The sequence below is a fragment of the Denticeps clupeoides genome, chromosome 16 (assembly GCF_900700375.1).
Source record: "Denticeps clupeoides chromosome 16, fDenClu1.1, whole genome shotgun sequence".
NCBI classification, from domain to species: Eukaryota; Metazoa; Chordata; class Actinopteri; order Clupeiformes; family Denticipitidae; genus Denticeps; species Denticeps clupeoides.
The window spans coordinates 16327250-16348409 of record NC_041722.1 but is presented as its reverse complement, the minus strand read 5'-3'; the positions used below and the strand labels follow the sequence as shown (position 1 = coordinate 16348409).

The 21160-nt window shown below is 43.7% G+C and overlaps 2 protein-coding genes and 1 long non-coding RNA gene across 4 annotated transcripts; 2 read left to right on the top strand and 1 right to left on the bottom strand.

Moving 5' to 3' along the window:
* The first annotated feature begins 9 nt into the window (after nucleotides 1–9).
* LOC114766431 (calcitonin-1-like) lies at nucleotides 10–15815 on the top strand. 2 transcript variants are annotated; one of them, XM_028957229.1, is made up of 4 exons: nucleotides 10–187; nucleotides 13395–13485; nucleotides 13877–14011; nucleotides 14990–15815. In XM_028957229.1, the coding sequence occupies exons 1-4, from the start codon at nucleotides 49–51 to the stop codon at nucleotides 15177–15179; spliced, it is 555 nt and encodes a 184-aa protein (XP_028813062.1). In that variant the 5' UTR covers nucleotides 10–48; the 3' UTR covers nucleotides 15180–15815. The 2 variants fall into 2 exon arrangements, with proteins under 2 accessions (XP_028813062.1, XP_028813065.1); XM_028957232.1 differs by lacking the exon at nucleotides 10–187 and adding an exon at nucleotides 12703–12775.
* cyp2r1 (cytochrome P450, family 2, subfamily R, polypeptide 1) lies at nucleotides 4058–7803 on the bottom strand. The gene is made up of 5 exons (XM_028957228.1): nucleotides 7564–7803; nucleotides 6119–6260; nucleotides 4880–5512; nucleotides 4467–4796; nucleotides 4058–4353 (listed from the first exon to the last, which is right to left on the bottom strand). The coding sequence occupies exons 1-5, from the start codon at nucleotides 7801–7803 to the stop codon at nucleotides 4172–4174; spliced, it is 1527 nt and encodes a 508-aa protein (XP_028813061.1). The 3' UTR covers nucleotides 4058–4171.
* On the top strand, nucleotides 10067–11527 carry LOC114766432 (uncharacterized). The gene is made up of 3 exons (XR_003742784.1): nucleotides 10067–10097; nucleotides 11300–11392; nucleotides 11489–11527. It is a non-coding gene; the product is annotated as an uncharacterized LOC114766432 (long non-coding RNA).
* Nucleotides 15816–21160: the final 5345 nt, after the last annotated feature.

The following is a 21160-nucleotide window of genomic DNA, read 5'->3' as shown; positions in this document are numbered from 1 at the left end:
GATCGTTGCTGCAATCGTGAAACCCCACTCCTATGCACTTTCAACCCCATGGAGAATTTGAGAGACGGAACGCAGCTCCACGAGGACTCTGCTGAAGGGAGGAGCCAAGCAGGCTCGATCCGTTCCGTCCATGGTGAAACCGGCTGTGATGCTGCCATGAACTGCGAACTGTTTGACTCTCCCATAGGTACTTATCTAAAGATTAAAAAAAAAAAAAAAAAAAAAATATATATATATATATATATATATATACACACACACACACACACACACACACACACACACACACATACACATACATATATACATTTAAAAGTAAAGGAAAACAAAATCACATTGAAGTGACACCCGTTACCAAAGCGAACAGTTCAAATGTGGAGAGGCTCAGGCTCTCAGGCTCAGCCTCAGGAATATCGTCGAAACATGAATCTAATGTGCCTGTCCGAACATTTATTGTCTACGGCGGTCTGACTAAGTTGGGCCACGTTATCCTGCACTTAACCAGTGCGGTTTCCTCCTCATGCTGGCGACACAAAACACTGTATCACAGACTTGGTCTCAAGGAAAGCGGAGACACAATGACGTTTGACTGAAGTGGAAAGTTATACCTGCATCGTTTTTTGATGCTTTTTATTAATGTGTGTACCACCTGCCTTTTTTTTAATACTTTTTGTCTGTTTGTTGATGTGTTTTTACGTGTGAGTGTGTGTGTGTGTGTGTGTGTGCGCGCGTGTGTGTATTCTGTCCTCTACAGGAATGCTGAGTTGCCAACTGATGATTTTTATTTTTTCCCCCTCGAACCATAATGCGAAAGCTGTTCTCATGAAGGGATATATATGCACACACACACATACATATTACATTTATACACACACACACACACACACACACATATATTATTTCTTGTTTTCACAGTTTCTCAGAATCCTTGTCAATATGACAAATCATTTTTTTTATATTTAATTGAATTTTAAAATATTCTTATGAATCAAAAGAAAAAGGCATTTGATGATTGAAAATGGTCTGTTTTTATCAAATTCCCCATTCCCCATCCATCAATTTAGAAATGGTCTAGAAAGCGATCCATCCTCATAGAAACAAACACACAAAAGCAACATTGCCAAATCACACATCATAAACACACACACACACACACACACACACACACACACACACACATACACCAAGGCCAGTGGTTGAGTTTGATGTGATCCAGGGTATTGCCTGGAAAGCTGTACTTTTTAAAAATATTTCTATTTTTTATTATTATTCAACATGAGGCAGGATTAATATCAATAGTTCTATATTTTTTGTCTGAAGCGAGAACTCTAGGCATTCCACTAGAAGTGTACAGCGGTCGGGGGCAACGGCGACTCGCACGCCATGCTCCTCCACCGCTGTTTAATAAACAGATATTTTATCAGAAGAAGAAAGTTCTCCAGTGGGTAGTTTTAAAATCAAAGGAAGTAGTATATTTAAAAAGAATAAGATATAAATGTGCACATTTTACTACCAAAAAGTGTTTAACCTCTGCACAGGAAGAGTATCTGCATATATACATACATATATATAAATATATATAAATATTATATTTTTTAATTAATCAGCTGAGTCCATCTGTTTTCTACATATAGCTGCATTGTACATGGAGAACCTGTACCTATCACCATCTGCTTCCTGAGTTTGTTCTACTGTCTAAAGATGTGGAGTTTTAGGGTGCGTTGTCCCATTTTTTTAAATGTAATTATTATTATTATTTTTTTTTTTTAACACTGTCTGTGTTCCTAATCATGACCACTCTCCAGCCCACCAGCCGTTTCTAAGCTCGGTGCTGTCACCTCAAGCGCTGCAGGACCATGCTGCACTCATGCACTGAGGTTCTGCGTGGGAGCCTGGTGTGTGTGTGTACGTGTGTATGTGTGTGTGTGAGCGTTTGCTCTGAGGAATTGTGCACAGGTACTGTGATTTGCATCTTGTGACAGAAGCTTGTTTCCTTTTGCTCACAGTCCAGTTTTCTTCTCCAGGAACATCAGATATGTTCCAAAAAAAAAAAGGACAAAAACCACCACGCAGCAGCACCCTTTAAGACCAGATCCTGTTCAGTAGCAGCAGTCTGTGTAGGTCAGTAGTGCCCTGTCACCTCAGCGCCTCTCGCCAGTCTCAGCTTTCCCTTGTACGATGCTGTCTACGTGTGCGTTTTTTTTTTTTCTTCCCTGTGTGTCATCAGACCGGACAATAGTCTACCTGCACCCCCCACCACACACTTCCTTTTATTTTTTTATGTTTTTAAAGTTTTATTTCATTTTATTGTTCATGTTGTGTGAATGCAAATTGTTTGTTGGCTTCTCAATGTGTAGGTCTGTGCACCACCGTGACACCCTTTGCCTTTGAAACATTTATGAACAGCTGTCTTGTCACCTTTTATGTAGCAACAGTAGAAATCAGTATAACCGTTCAGGCTTTTTTTTTTTGTTTGTTGAGAATTGTGGGGGAATTTTTATTTTGTTGTTATTTATATCTGTCATAAAACACCAGCCCTTAAAATAACCCGTGGCTCTTATATTTTTCTAGCTAGAGTGCGAGAGTACGGCAGATTTAAGGTGCAACTTCACCCAGAGGTCTCGGTGGGGAGGTGTCGGGGAAGGGGGTGTGACATTCCTCCTTTAAATTCCATTATGTGGACCATCAACTGCACATCAGCACCAACCATGGATGATTTTAAGCAGCATATGGCGTCTTGTTTCATTTTCAAGATGAAGACCAGGAGTGTTTTATGAAGAGATGATTCCTTATTGGGGTTATTAATATCAGATTATACACCCATAAATAATCCAAATAAGGGAAATGTCCCAAATTGATCATTTTTGTTTAAGCGCTCAAACCAAATAATTTTAAACATTTTCCATACATTTATGATTATAAACTCACTTCCCTGGAACACAGGTCGTCGTTTCACATTTTTGACCACCATACTCACACCCTCACTTTCCATAACTTTCCATAAAGATTAAATAAACTTATTATGGCCAGAGTTGGCTTCCATAATGTTGGGTTGGGTAGAATTTTAATCACTGGTTTATTTATTTTGCCATTACATTAGTTTTACATTTTACTGATGCAATGAGAGAACTTGCATATATATTTGATGGATGCATGGATTTTGTGCCATAACTGCAGAGGGACGCAGACTTCAGACTTCAGGGTCACCTTGACTGTGCTTTTGGACTAGACCGAAGAGTCTAATGCAACCATACAGGGCAAAGCACCCAAATGGAACCCAAACTCCAAATTGGCCCAGGAATTAGCATCATTTTGGGGGCCGAGGACCCCTGTCCCGCTTGGCGTGGGGAAACGTGGTAATCGCAGCCGGCTCTGGCTCACATCTGTCTCTTGTTAAGCGGTTTGTGCCGAACACGTGAAGCGCGGCCGCCTTTGTCTGGGGTGATGCATGACTCATTAATTCAGTCCAGCTCTGAGTGTGTGGCCCCGGCCAAAACGAGAGGTCACTTGAGGAGAACGTTTCACTTCAGACACTCTTTCGGGAGCGTTTTGCCAAAGCCAGACGTGGAAATCAAGAGTTTATTTCTCTTCTGTAATACATTTGTTCATGTCTTATTTTTAGCAAATTATTTGCAGTACAAAAAACATCAAGAGACAGCAAAAAATAATAATGTGGTACGACATAGAGGTCTTATGAGTAAGTGGAATCAGGTAGAAATGTGCTTTTTTTGGTGATACCCCCAGAACATCTCCCCGGGGGAGGAGCTACAGGAATGGCAGGACTGCATGTTCTCATTTCGAGGAAAGAAAAAACAGTACAAGCCCCTACGCCACCGCACAAGCCTCTCAAACCCTGTCAATCATTGACTAGATGAACCTCCTTTCACACAGTTTCCACGTTAGTCAAAGGCACCGGACGGCTGCCAAAAGTTCAGTCGATGGCTGCGCGCATGATGCAACCCGCAACATAGTCTGAGTGTTGGAGGTTTCTGTGAAACCGGAGAGGGAGCCGGTTCACAGAATGGGAAATTCAGTGGTAGACGGGCGAGGGGTCAGATTTCGCACTCGAGTAAAGATGTAGGAAAAAAAAAAAAACGTTCAGACTGAAGTTCTGGAGTTTCTTGGAAAGAACCCCTGAGGCTGCTGCGATTTGAAGAAGAGGGACAAGGATTTAAGGCTGTCTCCGGACGGCACATATGGTGTAGGGCAGAGGCTGGAGAGTCATGCCCAGTTTGGGAGAAAGGCTGGGCAAACAGCCCTTAGGGAACTGAAGGTGGAACCTCTGGAGCAAGGTGGTGAAGAACAGGAACAATTCCATCCTGGCCAGCTGCTCGCCAAGGCAGTGTCTCCTACCTGGAAAGTGTGACGAAACTGACATGCTCAGACCTCTATTTCGGAAATGTAGCCAACAAGTTGATGAATAAAGGTTTAAAAGTATGGAGCTGTGGAAAGGGAGGAAGACATACCTAATGAGAATGGCAGAAAAGCCTCTCGTCTGATGAAGTTACCGTTGCTGTCCAGGAATCTGTCCGGACAGAAGATGCCCGGATCGCTCCAGTACTTTTCGTCAAAGTGAACCGAATACAGGTTGGTGATGACCATGGTGCCCTTGGGGATGGTGTACCCACTCACTTGGGCGTCCTGTGAGGTGGCGCGGAAGATCCCCAGCGGTACGATGGTGCAGAATCTGAGAACTTCGTGAAGGACGGCCTCCACGTAGGGCATGCTCTGTTTGTCCTCCAGGGTGGGTGGTCTTCCGTTTGGCAGCACGCTGTCAATCTCCTTGTGCACTCTTTCTGTACAGAAAATACAGTCTTCAGCAACGCCATTTCACAGCTACTCATCAGGAGTTATTTGGTACAATGAAATTTTGACCCACCTTGGATGTTGGGGTAGAGGCTCATGTAAAGGATGGCCCATCTGAGGGCATTGGTGGTGGTCTCGGTGCCCGCAATGATGAGCTCTCCAACGGAGAAGATAAGGTTCTCCTTAGAGAAAGACGTGTTTTTGTCACTGACATTTTGTTCTATTTCGTCGAGGTAGGCGTCGATATAGTGCCGGGGTGACTGGCACACCCGTCCCTGCGAGAAACGCTCGATGATTCTCAGGAGGAAGACGTAAACCTCTGCAGCATTTCGAAAGAGCTTCTGGTGCTTACCAAAGGGGAGGTACTCAATGCATGGGAAAGCGTTGTACAGGAAGGCCCACCCACTGGCCGCCAGTTCCACATTCTCGCTGAAAATCTCAATCATGTGTTGAAAGTCCCGGTCATCATAAGTAAAGCGCTCACCAAAGATGATGAGGTTGGTGATGTTGGAGACGGCGTTGGTTATGAGGTGCTTGGGGTTGAACAGCTTGCCTTTGTGCTCATCTATGGCATCCAAGAAGAACATGCACTCTTCAGAGATCTTCCTCTCAAACATCTTCTGGCCACTGCCAAAGTATCGGAAGCTGTTAACAGCCAGCTTCCGGTGATCAATCCACCCGCGGCCATATTTGCTATTGAGAAGTCCTACAGAGGGGTGGGAAAACAAAGAGGGACTTAATTTGACAGCACATAAAATACCATTGATGGTGCATTTATAAAATACGGCACTTGAAGATGAGCAGGGGAGGCCCCACACAGTGGTGAAAGCCACGACCCCAGCCGCTAATTTAATTACAACATGTTGTAATCACTGAATTGCCTGGTTTAGTTCGTCATGTGCCTGTGGCGTAGGCAATATAGGCAAACGCTAAGGGCGCCACCAACAAAGGAGGGAAAATAGTGTAAAAGTGCTTTGAATTAATGTGACTTAAAATGAAAAGAATAAGCCCACGTGAATGTACATGCTTAGCAAAGCCTATTAAGTAGTAGTGGTAATAATAATAATCACATCACATAACCGTCACATCATAAAGGTTCGTTGATGCAAACAACACTAACTGGCAGTGGGATTTATGCCAGGAGAAACCACCTAAAATCTTCCCAGGGCCTCCAAATGTGTTGGGTGCGGGCCTGCCTGTAGTCAACCTGGCTACAACCTTTTACTGGGAGCAAGGAACTTCTTCCAGCATCACAGGTTTGAATTAACAAAATGCACTGATTTTACTGCAACCATAAGCACTGCAAACCCACCTCCCATTTTGGTCATTTTCACAAATAACGGCAGAGAGGGCCGGTCTGCGAACACCTCGCTCTGGTGTGAAAGACATTCTTTGATGGCATCAAACCCATTCAGGACCACGGTGGAGATGCCGCCAAGATCCAGGCTGAAAATCTGCGGAGAAAATAAAACAGATGTGATCATCTGGATCGCATCATGTACAGCTGCTCTGTTTTCTTAGAAACCCCAGCAGACCCAAACCCTGTCTCAAAACTGCACTCCTCAGCACTTTTACTGCAAACCCATAAACGCGTGGACCGAACTGACATTTTTCGTGTCACCGGAGGACACACTACAGTATATGTTGGCTGATGTGGCCGTTTTTTTGTTGGGGAGTTCTTCCACCATCTTTTCACTGTCAAGGGAGCGTTTAAAAAGTGCACCCAGGTAAAAAGTATAAAAGAGGGAGACATGCGCTGATCCTACACAAGAGATACTATATAGCGCAAAATGTTGGCAATGCAATATGCTTTTTATGGGGCAGTGATCACCCACCCTCCACTGAAAGTTCTTACAAAGTGCAAATAGGTGATTGGACTAACAATGCAACGGCTGATGGTGTTCTGTGGAAGTCCAGGTGCGTGTGTGTTGATGATCTGCATAACTGCTGACAGCAGGACACAAGAAGGCTAGCCAGCGAATGCAATGTTCAGCAGGAAAAACCTTGGGCGCCGCATTCATATGGGTGCTAAGTTTCAAAGACGCCTAAATACGCATTTGTAGGGACCAGTCCTGATTGCAGAGACATCTTTTGGGATAATCCTGGTCCATGAAGTTCCCATGTCAGCGGGCACAACAGCCCACAACAGTCTTCCTCTTGTAAGTCGCTTTGGATAAATGTCTCTGCTAAGTAAAGTAAAGTAAAACAAAACAAAACAAAACAAAACAAAACAAAACAAAACAAAACAAAACGACCTGGCTGGTGTAGGTCACAAAATTGTGAGCTCATAAATGGTGTCACCAGACATGAGGGACGCACCTATTGTGTGCCCTGTGCATACCCAACAAAGTCTTTTGTTGCAGAAACATAGGATATATATTAATTTTGTACAAACATGCATATGTTTAAATGCTGTGACTTAAAATATACGCGTTGACTTGTTCGTTCTTTCACTAAATGCCCTTTTACAGACGGTCCCTTGCGTATGACGGCGCGTCTATGGCTTAACAAAGGGAGGAAAAATGTGAATGTTGCAGGCAGCAAACCGTAATTTGACAGGGTATAAAAATCCGCCCGTGTGCTTTTTAGGATTTTTAGGAGGTGCCACCTAATGAAGCATTGCAGGCGAGTCCGAAAATCCCTCTGAAAAGCCACTTTCCCCACCCAGTATAAAAAACACTAATGCCAGTTCTCTAAAATAAAAAAATGCAAAAATGTATAGATTTAAAGACAGCGCTTTGGAACGATCCAGTTTACCTGTCCGTAGGTCTCACTGGTCTTCTTCATGAAGACGTGCGGCTCGGACGCGAGCGACAGGATGTTTCCGATCAGGGGGAACCGGGTCGGCCCGGGGGGGAAGCCTCGGGGTCTCCGCTGCCTCACCAGCTGCCGAACGACCACCAGGAACAGGAGGGTCACCGCCAAGGTGCCCAGCGCGCACAGGGCTTGGCTGGAGGAGAGCGGGACGTAAGATGCCAGTCGGCCGACCGAGCCCATCCTGAGTAGTCGCCCTTAGTGCGGCGAGAGGAGGGGGACTTCTTCTCCCCGGCAAGACTCGTGGATCATCTTGCACATGTTGCTCCCCCTCCACCACCTCCACCTCCGCCGTTACGAATCAACGCGCCCGGTGGTTTTACTAATATTATAATTCTGCATGCATCTCCCCCCCCCCTGGAAGTGTATAGCGATCGCCCGGCGGGCCGAAAAGCTTTTTTAAAATAAGCGGCCAGTGCCGGACACCATTGATCCGTTTTGGGTTTCGAACGTAGCCACGCCCACTTCTCGATAAATCAATGTCAGGTACATGGCGGCGTTCTCGTGAAATCGCCACCGTTCCATTTACAAGGAAGCGTGTCGCAAAACCTCTTAATGGGAACAAATCCGCAGAACGGGACGGATTTTTTTCTTTTATATAACTTCCATGCGCACGTGGTCGTGCTGCAGACCTGCAGTGTGCAGAACGCACAGGCCTGCGGCCGTAAACTTTGGCCTGGAGCGCTATGGGACCCTTTTTTGGCAAGTTAAAGGTCAGTTCTAATCACTGGCGGAGTTGGGGGTAGGGGCAACCTCCCCCCAGCTCCCAGCAGTAGAAAAGCCCCGCCCCCAAATCCCCACCGGCCAATCGCAGACAAAAACGACCTCATAATTGCCCCAAGAACCATCTCTTATAACATTGTCAAATTATGATTTGGGGTGCGTTACTCTGAATGGGATGCACTGCAGTAATGTCCTCATATGAGCGGCTCCATGATACCAATAAAGTGCCTTGTGCCTATTTACGTAAAATACATTTTTTATTCTTATAATCTGACCCAATAAAAACAATACATCTATATGTTAGAGGCCCATGTTGTGCACTAGGCGCTCTTATTGTTTGAGTTCATCCGCTGATCCTATGCAACATGCCCATGTCAGAGATCACAGCTATGAGGGCGCCTCTTTCCACGTTAATCCACAATTTAGAACCCGAGCGTGAGAAGTACCGCACTGGGACATAAACTAAAACATTTTTTTAATGATTTACTACATATGCTTTGACTTCAGCACATCTAATAACTGATAATGTTGCTAAATCATGATGCAATATTCATGTCATTATATTTGTGATTTCATGATAATTAAATATTAATAAAGCAAGGTATAATTATTAATACCATTTTTTTCACCTTTGTGGATTATATATATATATAGATGTACTTTACATTTTTTTTAAGGTGTAAAATGAGGGTAAATTAAAGATTAATTAATTAACAGGTCTGTAAATTTAGCCTGTATTTTACATTACAGCAGTATAAAAATGTCTTAAATGAATTAACACTCCAGTGTCTAGATATGATGGCCACTTTTTAAAAAACACCTCTTGCTTACATTGCTTGCTGAGCTTGTTAGGCTCACCTGCCTTATAAGGAGGGGAGTAAATAAATGCAAGCAGCACTCTTATCTACATTAAACAGCCTTATCATGGTTACGAACAAGTTAAAGCACAGTAAGCTCATTTAGATCAGGATAATTGTTAAAAAATAAAAGTTGGCAAACCTACAAAACAAAAATGAAACTCATTTCTTGCATAAAACATTGTGTGACATGTTTAAGGATATCACCCATACATAAAAGGCCAGTTCCTGACTAAAACAACCGATGGTGACAAGATATAAGGAAGCTGGGTGTTGGCAGGTGTGGATCATTCGGTCAACATCTGAGTCCTTTGGGCCGTAGAGTGGTTTTGGGGTGAGTTTCCCTTTTGGGGCAGTGGTGGCCTAGCGGTTAAGGAAGCGGCCCTGTAATCAGAAGGTTGCCAGTTCGAATCCCGATCCGCCAAGGTGCCACTGAGGCGCCACTGAGCAAAGCACCGTCCCCACACACTGCTCCCCGGGCGCCTGTCATGGCTGCCCACTGCTCACTCAGGGTGATGGGTTAAATGCAGAGGGCAAATTTCACTGTGTGCATTGTGTGCTGTGCTGCTTTGTATCACATGTGACATTCACTTCACTCTCTTAGGCTGTCTGTTGGGTGGAGATTGGGTTTTTATGGCTCCGCCTATAGTACAGACACACCTTCTCATTCAATGTGTTTTCTTTACTTTCTTTCATGACCATTTATGTTGGTAGATTCTCACTGAAGGCATCAAAACTATGAATGAACACAAGTGGAGACCTGGCCTCCACAGTCACCGGACCTGAACCCAATCCAGATGGTTTGGGGTGAGCTGGACCGCAGAGTGAAGGCAAAGGGGCCAACAAGTGCTAAACACCTCTGGGAACTCCTTCAAGACTGTTGGAAAAGCATTTCAGGTGACGACCTCTTGAAGCTTATCGAGAGAACGCCAAGAGTGTTCAAAGCAGTAATCAGAGCAAAGAAACTAGAATATAAAACATGTTTTCAGTTATTTCACCTTTTTTGTTAAGTAAAACTGTATAGTCTCTCCTTTTATGGTGTGTTGTTTGTCCTGTTGGTTGTTGTTGTTATGTTATGTCTAGGTTCTAGTTGGTTGTTCACTTCTCACTGCAAGTAAAAGCACAATATTTCACTTCGGCCTGGTACGTGTGTATTCCCGCCTCAGACATCCCTCTCCTTCGTTGTCACGTTTCCCAGCCCGTAGACGGGGACGTGACACACGGTGCTGCTTATGAAACTCCCAGCCATGGACCCTGGGGACGCTGAGTGGCATCTTGGCGGTTCGGGATTCGAACCCACGACCTTCCGATCACGGGTCTGCTTCCTTACCCGCTTACAGGAAGAAGATGGAGTCACTCAGAACTACATCTGGGGAATTATTGTCACGCAGAGCCCCGCCCCCCTCGTACACGCACGTAGACGCTTTCGCTCGGCGGTGAGAGCGCGACCCTCCGCCCGCCCACCCCTCGCCGTCTCTCTTCTCGATCAGCCGCTCTGCTGTGACTTGAGCCTCATTAGCAGCATCGTCCTGCGGCCTTCTTTCTGTAAACAGGTCCCGGAGGGGGGATCCTTCTCAAAGACTGGGATTTGTCACTGGTGTTTAATGAGGACGTTCACAGGAAATAAGGCGCCGCCTCTCGCCCCCTGTCTCAGCTGATGTGCGGTCAGCGCGCTCCGGGGGTGTCCGAAAGAGCGCAACGCTAATGAAATAACACGGAAAGGTGATTTATTGAACGGTAAATGAAAAGCCCCTTGTTAGTGCATGCGGCCCATTTCCCAGCGCCGGATTTCGTTCCGCCGCTTTAATGAACCAACCTTGCTTACCTCTTCATTGCATGAAAACAAATCACAAATTTTACCGCGCAATTAAATAAAGTGGAGCTGGGGACAGTGGGAGGCTTTATTAGGCCCAGCGATGAGTGGGACGATATTGTGGCGAAGGTCTGATTAATGGGCCGCGCTCTCTAATTCAGTTTCATTTCCTTAATGTCCGTGGCCCCGCTCGGAAAACTTTGTTCTCCACCTGAAGTGGGCAGCTGCCTTCCGGGCGGCTCTTGGACGAACGCTTCCCTGACGTTGGCCATCTTCCTTCTGCCAGGTGGCCAAACACCCGGTCAAGTGGACACATACGCAGGAAAAGCTTCTCTGCACAAGTGTGGGATTAGAACTGCTCGCTCTTGGTCTTAATGGGGTAAATATGGACTTCAGGACGTAGAAGAGTTATTATCAGTAATTATGGAGCCCTCGGTGGTCCCACTGGATTTTGATTTTTTTTTTTTATCTGCAGAGGAACCATGGGAACATCTGGTCCGATCGTGCATGCATCCATGTACACTCCAGACCAGGCAGGCACGGTGCAATTTGCTTTATGTTTTTTTTTTTATATCTCTCGCAAAAATGATTATCTGTCTTTTGGAATAACTCAGTCTAGGAGGAAGAGACGATGGAACGCTGGAGCACTGCTCGCCTGGAAAGGTTACAGTATCGATTCAAACTTTTATTTTGTTCACTGAGACGAAAACTTGAGCCGGAATTTGCTTATCAATTGAACAATTCACTGATCTTTGGAAAAGGGCTGGATTGCCGCGAGAAAAAAAAAAGAGAGAGATGCTGGCCGGAAGTGGTAATTCATTACGGAGAGGCGGGGAGACTGCAGTTTCTGTGCTCCACGCAGTCCATCGAGGGGCAGTGTGTGTGTGTGTGTGTGTGTGTGTGTCTATAGTTGGGGGGGACCCCAGTGCTCTCCAATTCCCCTGATTTACTGGAGCTGTCATCGGTCTGGCGCTCAGTTCAATAGCCTTAAAAGGCCCATCCGCACTAATGGGGCTCCTCAGTGACGCAAAAGAGGCGTCTTGCTCCAGATGCTTTATGGAGCCTCAACCAATCATGGAAAGTAAAGGGAATCAAATGGTGCCCCCTGACAAACAGTTTTGTAATTGGCTCAGAAAAAAAAAAAAAAATAGAAAGAAACAGCCCAAAAACCATCATGTCATTTGCCACTCTTTGATTTTCATTGGAGGCCACTTGAAAGAGGAAGCGCAAACAATCGAATAAATTGACTGAAACTTGATGTCACTACTTTCAATATTAAAAAAAGAATATTGCTATGTAAAAAGGTATAATAAAGTAGATTAATATTATTATTATTATTATTATTATTATGCAAATCAACTGTCATACATGGCATGTAGCTCTAAAGCATGCAGTTGGGGATTTATATACTTCTCTATCCACCAGCTTATACCTTGCGGTGCAGGTGAATGACAAATTTTTGTGAATGGAGCATTTTGTGACTTGGGTATGATGTCACTGGAGTACTGTACTCTTTTTTTTTTTCCTCCCTTTTTTCTACTGACCTAACGGAACAGGCGATTGGGCGTCTGTCGAAGCGGAGCTCTTCGATTGGCTCAGATTGGTCAGTGGGACAGCTACACAGTCAATGCATGCAGCAGTGGCGGGTATATAGGGGCTGCATAGTAGCCAAATGCAACAGACTCACCGAATTGGTCTACGAGTTGAACTAACCCAACTTTCCTCCATTTTCTGTTCATTTGCAGCAGCTCTAACACTCAAGGTAAGAGAAAACATCTGGCTACTTCCACTCAGGGACCTGGTCGGTGTGCACGTTGTCCTAAATCTGTTATTAGATGACAGATCTGTGAGATCTGTGAGGGTTACGAGGTCGGCGTCCACTTCTGCTCCGACAGTGGAGAAATGCTGGGCTGGTCGCCTTCTCAAGGATAAACGGGCTGCTGTTCTGCCCCTCGGCAGGGACCGCAGCTCATTACACTAATGCACGGGGTCCCTTAGGAGCCTCTGTCAGCAGCTCCTTGTATTTATAAAAATCACTCCGGCAAAAAGCCACAGTGGCTGGCTTAGTCGAGAGCAAAAGAACAGCAGTGCAGACTTGAGGCGTCTCTGGTGCTGCTGGATGAGGGTCTTCACAGAAGATTGGACAGTGGCAGGGAAGTTCTAGAGCGTGTGAAAATGAGCTGCCCTGAGCCTGGATTGGAAGGCATAACAGTTAGACTTCTGTCTTGTAACCTTAGGATCACTTACTGTGCCTTTGAAGGGCAAAAGAAAAACGACAGTGGCATGATTTTTATTTCACTGTGAGTCTCACTGGACATATGTTTTGTGTGTTTCATTGCAATTTATTGCAAATTGTCTCTCTTTTTTTTTTTTTTTTACAGGTACCATGGTTATGTTGAAGATTTCTTCTTTTCTTGTCGCTTATGCTTTGATAATTTGTCAGATGTCCTGCTTACATGCTGCTCCTGCAAGGTGAGGCTTTAACTAAATTCACTATCTAATTTTTAGAACAGTGTAGTTTTGCATGTTGCCTTGAAAAAGATCACCGCATGAGACCTTCTGCTTTTATATATAAAAAAAAAATCCGTAATTTCATTGAGAGAATTAAGAGATTTTATCCGAGGAGCCTCTGCCAGGAACCTCTGTCCTTACTACAATATTGATTTTGCCATAAATTAGATCTTGGCTACCTGTCAACCTTTAGCTGGGGTGCTTAAAGTGGATTGTTTAAATAATGGCTCTGTGTTCTCTTGACAGCAGCTTTTAATATAAGTAGTCGTTACAGTAAAAATCTCCCGACAACAATTTGTCTTGCGCAGATGCGGATTTTAGGGCAAAACGAATGTTACTTCTTCATGTGCAGATCCGATTTGGAGTCCTTGCCTAATCGAGTCACGCTCACGGACTACGAGACACGCAGGTTGCTCAACGCCATCGCCAAAGAATTTGTGCAAATGACTGCAGAGGACCTGGAGCAGCAAGCCAACGATGGCAACAGGTACAGTCCCTTAATTCTGAAAGCGGGCGACTGGCAAAATATGAACTGCTGTTTAAATGACTCTTTTTTTAGCCCGTCACATAAACGTCTTCGGCCGGTGAGAAACAGAAACCCTTTCCCTGAAATTCATTGCCAGTGCATTCAATAGCTGACAGGCCTGCTGTCATGCAGGAAAGAGGTATGTGTAGCAATTACAGAGGGAAAAACTGAAGGAAAAATTTATTTTGATTAGAATATTGAGTTATCAGAGTGTAGCTGTTGCATGGGACACCCTTTTTATTTTAGAAACCGATGAGCTGCCTGATTGCTCGTGAAGTGCATGTGAATGGGAATGCAGATATGGGCAACGGGGTAGACTGCATGGCCAAAAGAGCATTGTGAATGGCAGGAGGCTGGGCTTCTTGGCTCAGTTAGGCTCATACGGTAAACCTGAAGCATGGCTGACGTCATTTGGCTGAGTATCATCCTGCAGTGCTACTTCAGTATCTGAGGACCGGGTGGCAGCATGATGGACTTTCCCTAGCAAAGTGCAATTTTAATGAAAAACGGAGGATGCAATTCAAAAACTGCATGATGTTGAGCCTGTAATTGAAATGTATACTAGTCTAAGGCTGGGGCAGACAAAATTCCTGTAAATTATATTGTACTATTATTACAATAGTACAATATGTTGCACAATATGTCACAATGGACTGTATTGATTATTATTTGAAATTATAAAGAAAGTGCCAGATTTACCTAAAGAAAAATACAATTCAAGAAATTACTGCAGGATATTGGTATTCATAGTACATCATTAATTTGCAAATGGACTTTTAAGCAATATTGCAGATGGACATTGACCATGACAGTGTGTGTGTGTGTGTATAGTGGATCTATATATATTACATCATTGCACCCAGCCTTGGTCTAGAAGGAATGTTCTGTGCATGACTGTGTTTCTATGAGTTTGTTCCTGCATGTTGTCTCTCCTAACAGCCCAGACAGACCTCTGTCCAAGCGCTGCTCCAACCTCAGCACCTGCGCACTGGGCAAGCTCTCTCAGGAGCTGCACAAATTGCAGACGTACCCCCGCACCAATGTTGGAGCGGGCACGCCGGGGAAGAGGCGCAGTCTGCCGGACACTGATCTCTTTGCAGGCTATGGAGAGCAGTTTACGCGCAACTGAGCTGCATGGTCCGGCCCTAGCTGCCCTAGCCCTAGCCCCATCCTGGTGGGAGAGTGTCCCTGCATGTGGATTCTGCTTGCCCTAAATGACTTGAGATTACTTCATTTACTTTTCCCCTTTATGTTTTAATGAATACATTTAGACAGAGCAACATGTTACTTCAAGACAATCTAAAGAAAACTATTCAGTGCTGAAATGAAAATCTTACAGTTAGAGAGTAAAGCTTTATGTGCACTCACTGTCAATGGATATAGCACTATTTCACAGCAGTAAAAAACCCGTCTGTTCTGTGTCTTTGTTTCTATCTTAATAAACAATTTTCCCCCAGGACAATTATGTGAAGCGTTAGTATCTAGTTAGATATGCATTAGGCATTTATCGGAATATACACTGTCTGTTATAAAAGCAAATTAACTCAACATAATCAGGTAAGAAACTAACCAAATATCAAACATTTAAAAAGGCCATCATGCCAACATTGCATTGTGTGTTTGAAGCTCTGACTGATTCAAGTTAAATTTGTAAAAAAAAAACTGCATAGGAATCTAATGTTTTTTGCTAATCAGTCTATGTACAGATTAGGTAAGCGAAGAATTCCTGACTTCCTTTCTCCCCAAAAGCAGTATCACCACAATGAAGCGGGCCTGCAACACCGCCACGTGCGTGACCCATCGCCTGGCAGACTTCCTGAGCCGGTCGGGGGGGATGGCCAACAGCAACTTCGTCCCCACCAACGTGGGCGCTCAGGCCTTTGGACGGCGAAGGAGAGACAGCAGCCAGGTGTAATTCACAGGCCAGTGGATTTGGTGAGAAGTCTAAACCGTTTCAACAGTTCACACGAGGCCACATTCAGTTTCAAGGTGACTGGTGAAAACACCTGCACATTTTTTTTCTTCTTGCAGACATTGTAAGAAAACATCAGCTCCTATACAAGACCCTTGAGAATGAAACCTCTGTACCCTCACCAGAAATGGCCTCCAAACAAACAGCACTGATCTCCTGCATCCAGCTCATCTTTTTTTTTTTAATGCAGTATTAATTCTTGTTTTTTTTTTTTTTTTTGTTCTGGAGCAAAAATAAAAAAATCCAAAAAGAAAAAAGAGAATGATCCAAGAATAATGTAACACTTCTGTTTACATGTGTTAAGAGGAAGCTTAGTGTCTGTGTAGCCAAGTCCGTTCTGAAAGTGCGGAGAAGCATGGTTCTGTTCTCTCTGGCAGCCCAGAGCACATCCGGCATGTGAAGCGTGATCCACACTCCTCTGTCTGCAGCACATTGCAGGTTTCAGGGACAACATTAAAATCTCCATCTCCAGATGCTATCCTGTCCATGGCTGTGTCTTGTGCCTTGATGTAAACCACTTTACATGACATCCATGCTGTATAGAACAAAAAAAAAATGAAAGCAGATATTCGTTATTGTAACAAATGTGCTTTGAAGCAAGATTAAAATGTATTTTAGATACATGAGGGTTGACAGATTTGTTTCTTGTTGTCCATCCACTGAATAAGATGTTTTCTTCACTTACGCAGATTAGTTGCAATTACTGCAGTAATAAGCATGTGAAAATGTATGATTCTAAAATCATTACATGTTTAAACCTTATTATAGACCATGAGCAACTATCCATAATACTCACAGCACCAACAATATATCAAAAACAATATACTGTATTCTGTAATAGAATGTCATCACAACAGATGTAAGTGTCTGTGTTTACCAAATAAAAAATATTTAGGTTCAGAATGTCATGCATGTGGACCTTGAATAGATATAGTCGTAAAATGTTCATGAAACAAAAGATGTCAAATATGCTAATGTCTAAAATAAAACATATGTTATCCGCATAACCTAGTTCCAGTTGATGGTGACGGACTTGATCAACAAGAGGATCAATGCAAAATCCTGCACATGCAAGAGTAATTTTCTACATAAAATATGGTTCAGCTGTCACTTAGTTCAGCATTACAACGCTGAAACATGAAGCTTTATGAAAATGCTGACTCATTAAGGGGGAGCTGTCGAGGGAAATGAATGCTAGAGAGCATATTTCCACTTCCTTTCGCCTTTGACCTCTGCGTTTAGGGTCAAGCCAGCAGTGTGTTTCAAGTGTTTCAAACAATCATGTCTTGGTGACAGGCCTAACTTACTCTGAGCCCCCAAACTGTCAGCAAAAACCTTGGATCTCCAGTGGCTTCATTTCCTGCTTTAGATATCTTACATCTAAAATGTTTATAGGGGAAAAGAAAGTGTGTAAGAATACCGTAGTCGGTTTTAGTCAACTTTTAGTCATATTCAATAAAGTGCGCATTTTTAAAAAAAAACATTTTCAGCCATTAAAATAGCTGAAATAATATTATATTTAAAACAATGACTAAATATTGTAATTAGTTGAAGCAAAAAATAAAAAATAAAGTAATAAACAAACAGCTCAAACAATTAAGGCAACACTTAAACAACACAATGCAACTCCAAGTCAATCACACTTTGAAACCAAAGTGTGAAACCAAACTGTCCACTCGGTACGCAACACTGATTGACAGTCAATTTCACAAGCTGTTGTGCAAATGGAATAAACAGCAGGTGGAAATTATAGGAAATTAGCAAGACATCCCCAGTAAAGGCGTGGTCCTGCAGGTGGTGACCACAGACCACTTCCTATGCTTTCTGGCTGATGTTCTGGTCCCTTTTGAATGCTGGTGGCGCTTTCAATCTGGTGGTAGCATGAGATGGAGTCTACGGCCCACACAAGTGGCTCAGGTAGTGCAGCTCATCCAGGATGGCACATCAATGCGAGCTGAGGCAAGAAGGTTTGCTGTGTCTGTCAGCATAGTTATCAGAGCGTGGAGGCGCTACCAGGAGAAAGGCCAGCACATCAGGAGATGTGGAGGATGCCGTAGGAGGGCAAAAACCCAGCAGCAGGACCAATACCTCCACCTTTGTGCAAGGAGGAACAAAAGGAGCACTGCCAGAGCCCTGAAAAATGTCCTCCAGCAGGCCACAAATGTGTCCGCTCAAACGGTCAGAAACTGACACCATGAAGGTGGCATGAGCTCCCTATGTCCACAGGTGGGGGTCACAGGTGGAGAACACCAAGATTGGCCAATATGCCACTGGCGCCCTGTGCTCTTCACAGATGAAAGCAGGTTCACACTGAGCACATGTGAAACCCACAAATCAACCCAACAAAAATTTGGTCATTTTGAGTTGTTTAAGGATATTACATCAAAGTTGGATCAGCCTTTAGTGCGTTTTTCCACTTTAATTTTGAGTGTGACTCCAGACCTCAATGGATTTGATTTCCATCGATAATGTTTGTCTGATTCTGTTCTCAGCACATTCAACTATGTAAAGAATTTAATATTCGTGCTAGGCATCTCGCAGTTTTCAATCAATGTGGGACTTTATTTGAAATGTTGTTTTTCAGCTTATTCACATTTTTGGAGAAGGTTTCTTACCAAAAACATAGTGAAGTGAAGCGATTGTCATTGTGAAACACTGCAGCACAGAACATACTGACAACGTGTCTTTTGATTTTAACCATCACCCTTGGTGAGCAGTGGGCAGCCATGACAGGCGCCCGGGGAGCAATGGGGACGGTGCTTTGCTCAGTGGCACCTCTGTGGCACCGGGATTTGAACCAGCAACCTTCTGATTACGGGGCCACTTCCTTAACCGCTAGGCCATCACTGCCCCTAATTAGGCCCCCACTGCCTAAATATTGTGAATAATATGTTGCTTGGAGCGAAAAAAATATTCCGGATAGGAAAATGTAGATATGATTGAATCTTGATCTCAATCTGATATCTGGTAATCTCAACCTATCTCTGGCACACATGTTCATTCACTACACATGTATACATGATCTTTAACTTAACAAACCAAAATTGCCAATGTTGAATAAATCTGTAGAACAGAATCCTACATTCTTATTCCACAGCAGCATAAGAAGACAACAGGAGTATGCAACAGTTACTGATACCACCAGATACCACCAATTAAAGATTTTCATACCCCTTTATTCTGATAGAGTGTAGTCAAAAGGCCTTGTGATAGTATGTGCTCCCATAGGCCCATTAGCGGACATCTGTTTTCCCCAAACAACTGATAAAAGCCTATCTGCAGTGTGACTGAGCATGCATGTGTAACCCAAGATCAATAACGCATAGCTCCATTAGAGAAACCAGGCATCTTGACAGATTGGTTTGAAAAGCAGAGCGCTGTATCAGGAGAGCATACTGATAGGACCTGACTGCTCATATACCTCAGCATATTCTCAATTTTTAATGCATAGTTCCATCTAAACAGGACCCCTAAACAGCCAGGTGGATCCCAGTATGGTGTGTACAAGTGCCCATACCAATGCTATTCTTCACCTGTGTATAGTGTTGCCTTTCATGTTTTATGCTCTTACAGGACAACAACCTAAATGTGGCTGATGATTGTTGCTGTTGTTAATCGGTAGATGGGCCTTCTATTTAACCCATCACCTTGGTGAAAGGCGCCCGGGGAGCAGTGCGTGGGGATGGTACTTTGCTCAGTGACACCTTGGACGTTCGGTATTTGAACCTTCCTTACCCGCTAGGCCACCACTACCCTGCAGTGCAATTACTACAGTAATAAGACAGCACGAAAGTGAAGTGATTGTCCTTGTGATACACTGCAGCACAGCACACGGTGACACAACGAAATGTGTCCTCTGCTTTTAACCATCACCCTTGGTGAGCAGTGGGCAGACATGACAGGCGCCCGGGGAGCAGTGTGTGGAGTACTTTGTTCAGTGGCCCCTTGGTAGATCGGGATTCAAACCAGCAACCTTCTGATTACGGGGCCGCTTCCTTAACTGCTAGGCCACCACTGCTCCCTACCAGGCATGTAAAAATCAACACATTCGCATATTAACCACAAAGTCACAGGTTGAAACCCCACTTCCTACCATTGTGTCCCTGAGCAAGACACTGAACCCTGAGTGTCTGTCCTTGTAACTACTGATTGGAAGTTGCTCTGGATAAGGGCAACTAAAATCCAAAATATTGCATTCATGTTGGTATTGGTATGGGATTTAGCTGAGAACCTGATGAATTGAATTTGTAGGTGTAGGGAAATCAATTTAAATTTCAGCATTTAATCAATAAAACTCTTACTATATGATAACAAAATCATGTTGTACATGGGATGTAATCCTGACAAGAAAATAATTCTCCAAGTCCTCCAGCAATGGGTGGTTTGCAGACAATATCAGTTTACGAACCACAGGCCATCATCTTTTTATGGGGACAGTAGATTATTTTATGACTGCATTCCTGTGGTCCAAAAGTAATGTCTGGTGAAAGAGGATGACGTGGAGCACTTCAGTGTTGCATAATGTTCAGTGACCTGCAATGTCTGTTGTTTGAAGCTTATAGTCCTACTTAAAACTCATGGGACATCGTCTGAACATCGGTTTGTACCTCACAAACTCGGTCAAGGTTCATTAAAAACAGATTCCTCTGAAGACTCGTAACATGGATCTGGTCAGCCAGACTGCTTTCACTGCAAAATGGCTTCCTTATACATAATTAATCACATTTGATACAGAGACATGTTGGGAAGGATAAAAACCCATATTTGATAGAATGTGCATCTTCATCCATTTAACTGTTGCAGCAGATGCCGGGACTGTTTAGGAGAGCTTAGATTGAATTTGATTGTTAATGAATTTAAAACTGAACAGGAACCTCATGGAGGTGTTTGATTCTGAACATTCTTACTGACCCAACTATGAAGGTCAGTAAGATTGTTGAGTTGAGCAGTAGTAGGGGGGGCATGGAGAAAACAGCGGCATTTAATCCTTTTTAAAAAATCTATACAGACACTTTTTACTGAGATTTCAGATTTTAAATCATTACTTGGTAGCATGCAGCTGAAATGATCAAGCGAGTATGGTGGAATAAAAAAAAAACATAGTTATAAAAGTTATAAAACTTTAATGTACCATATTA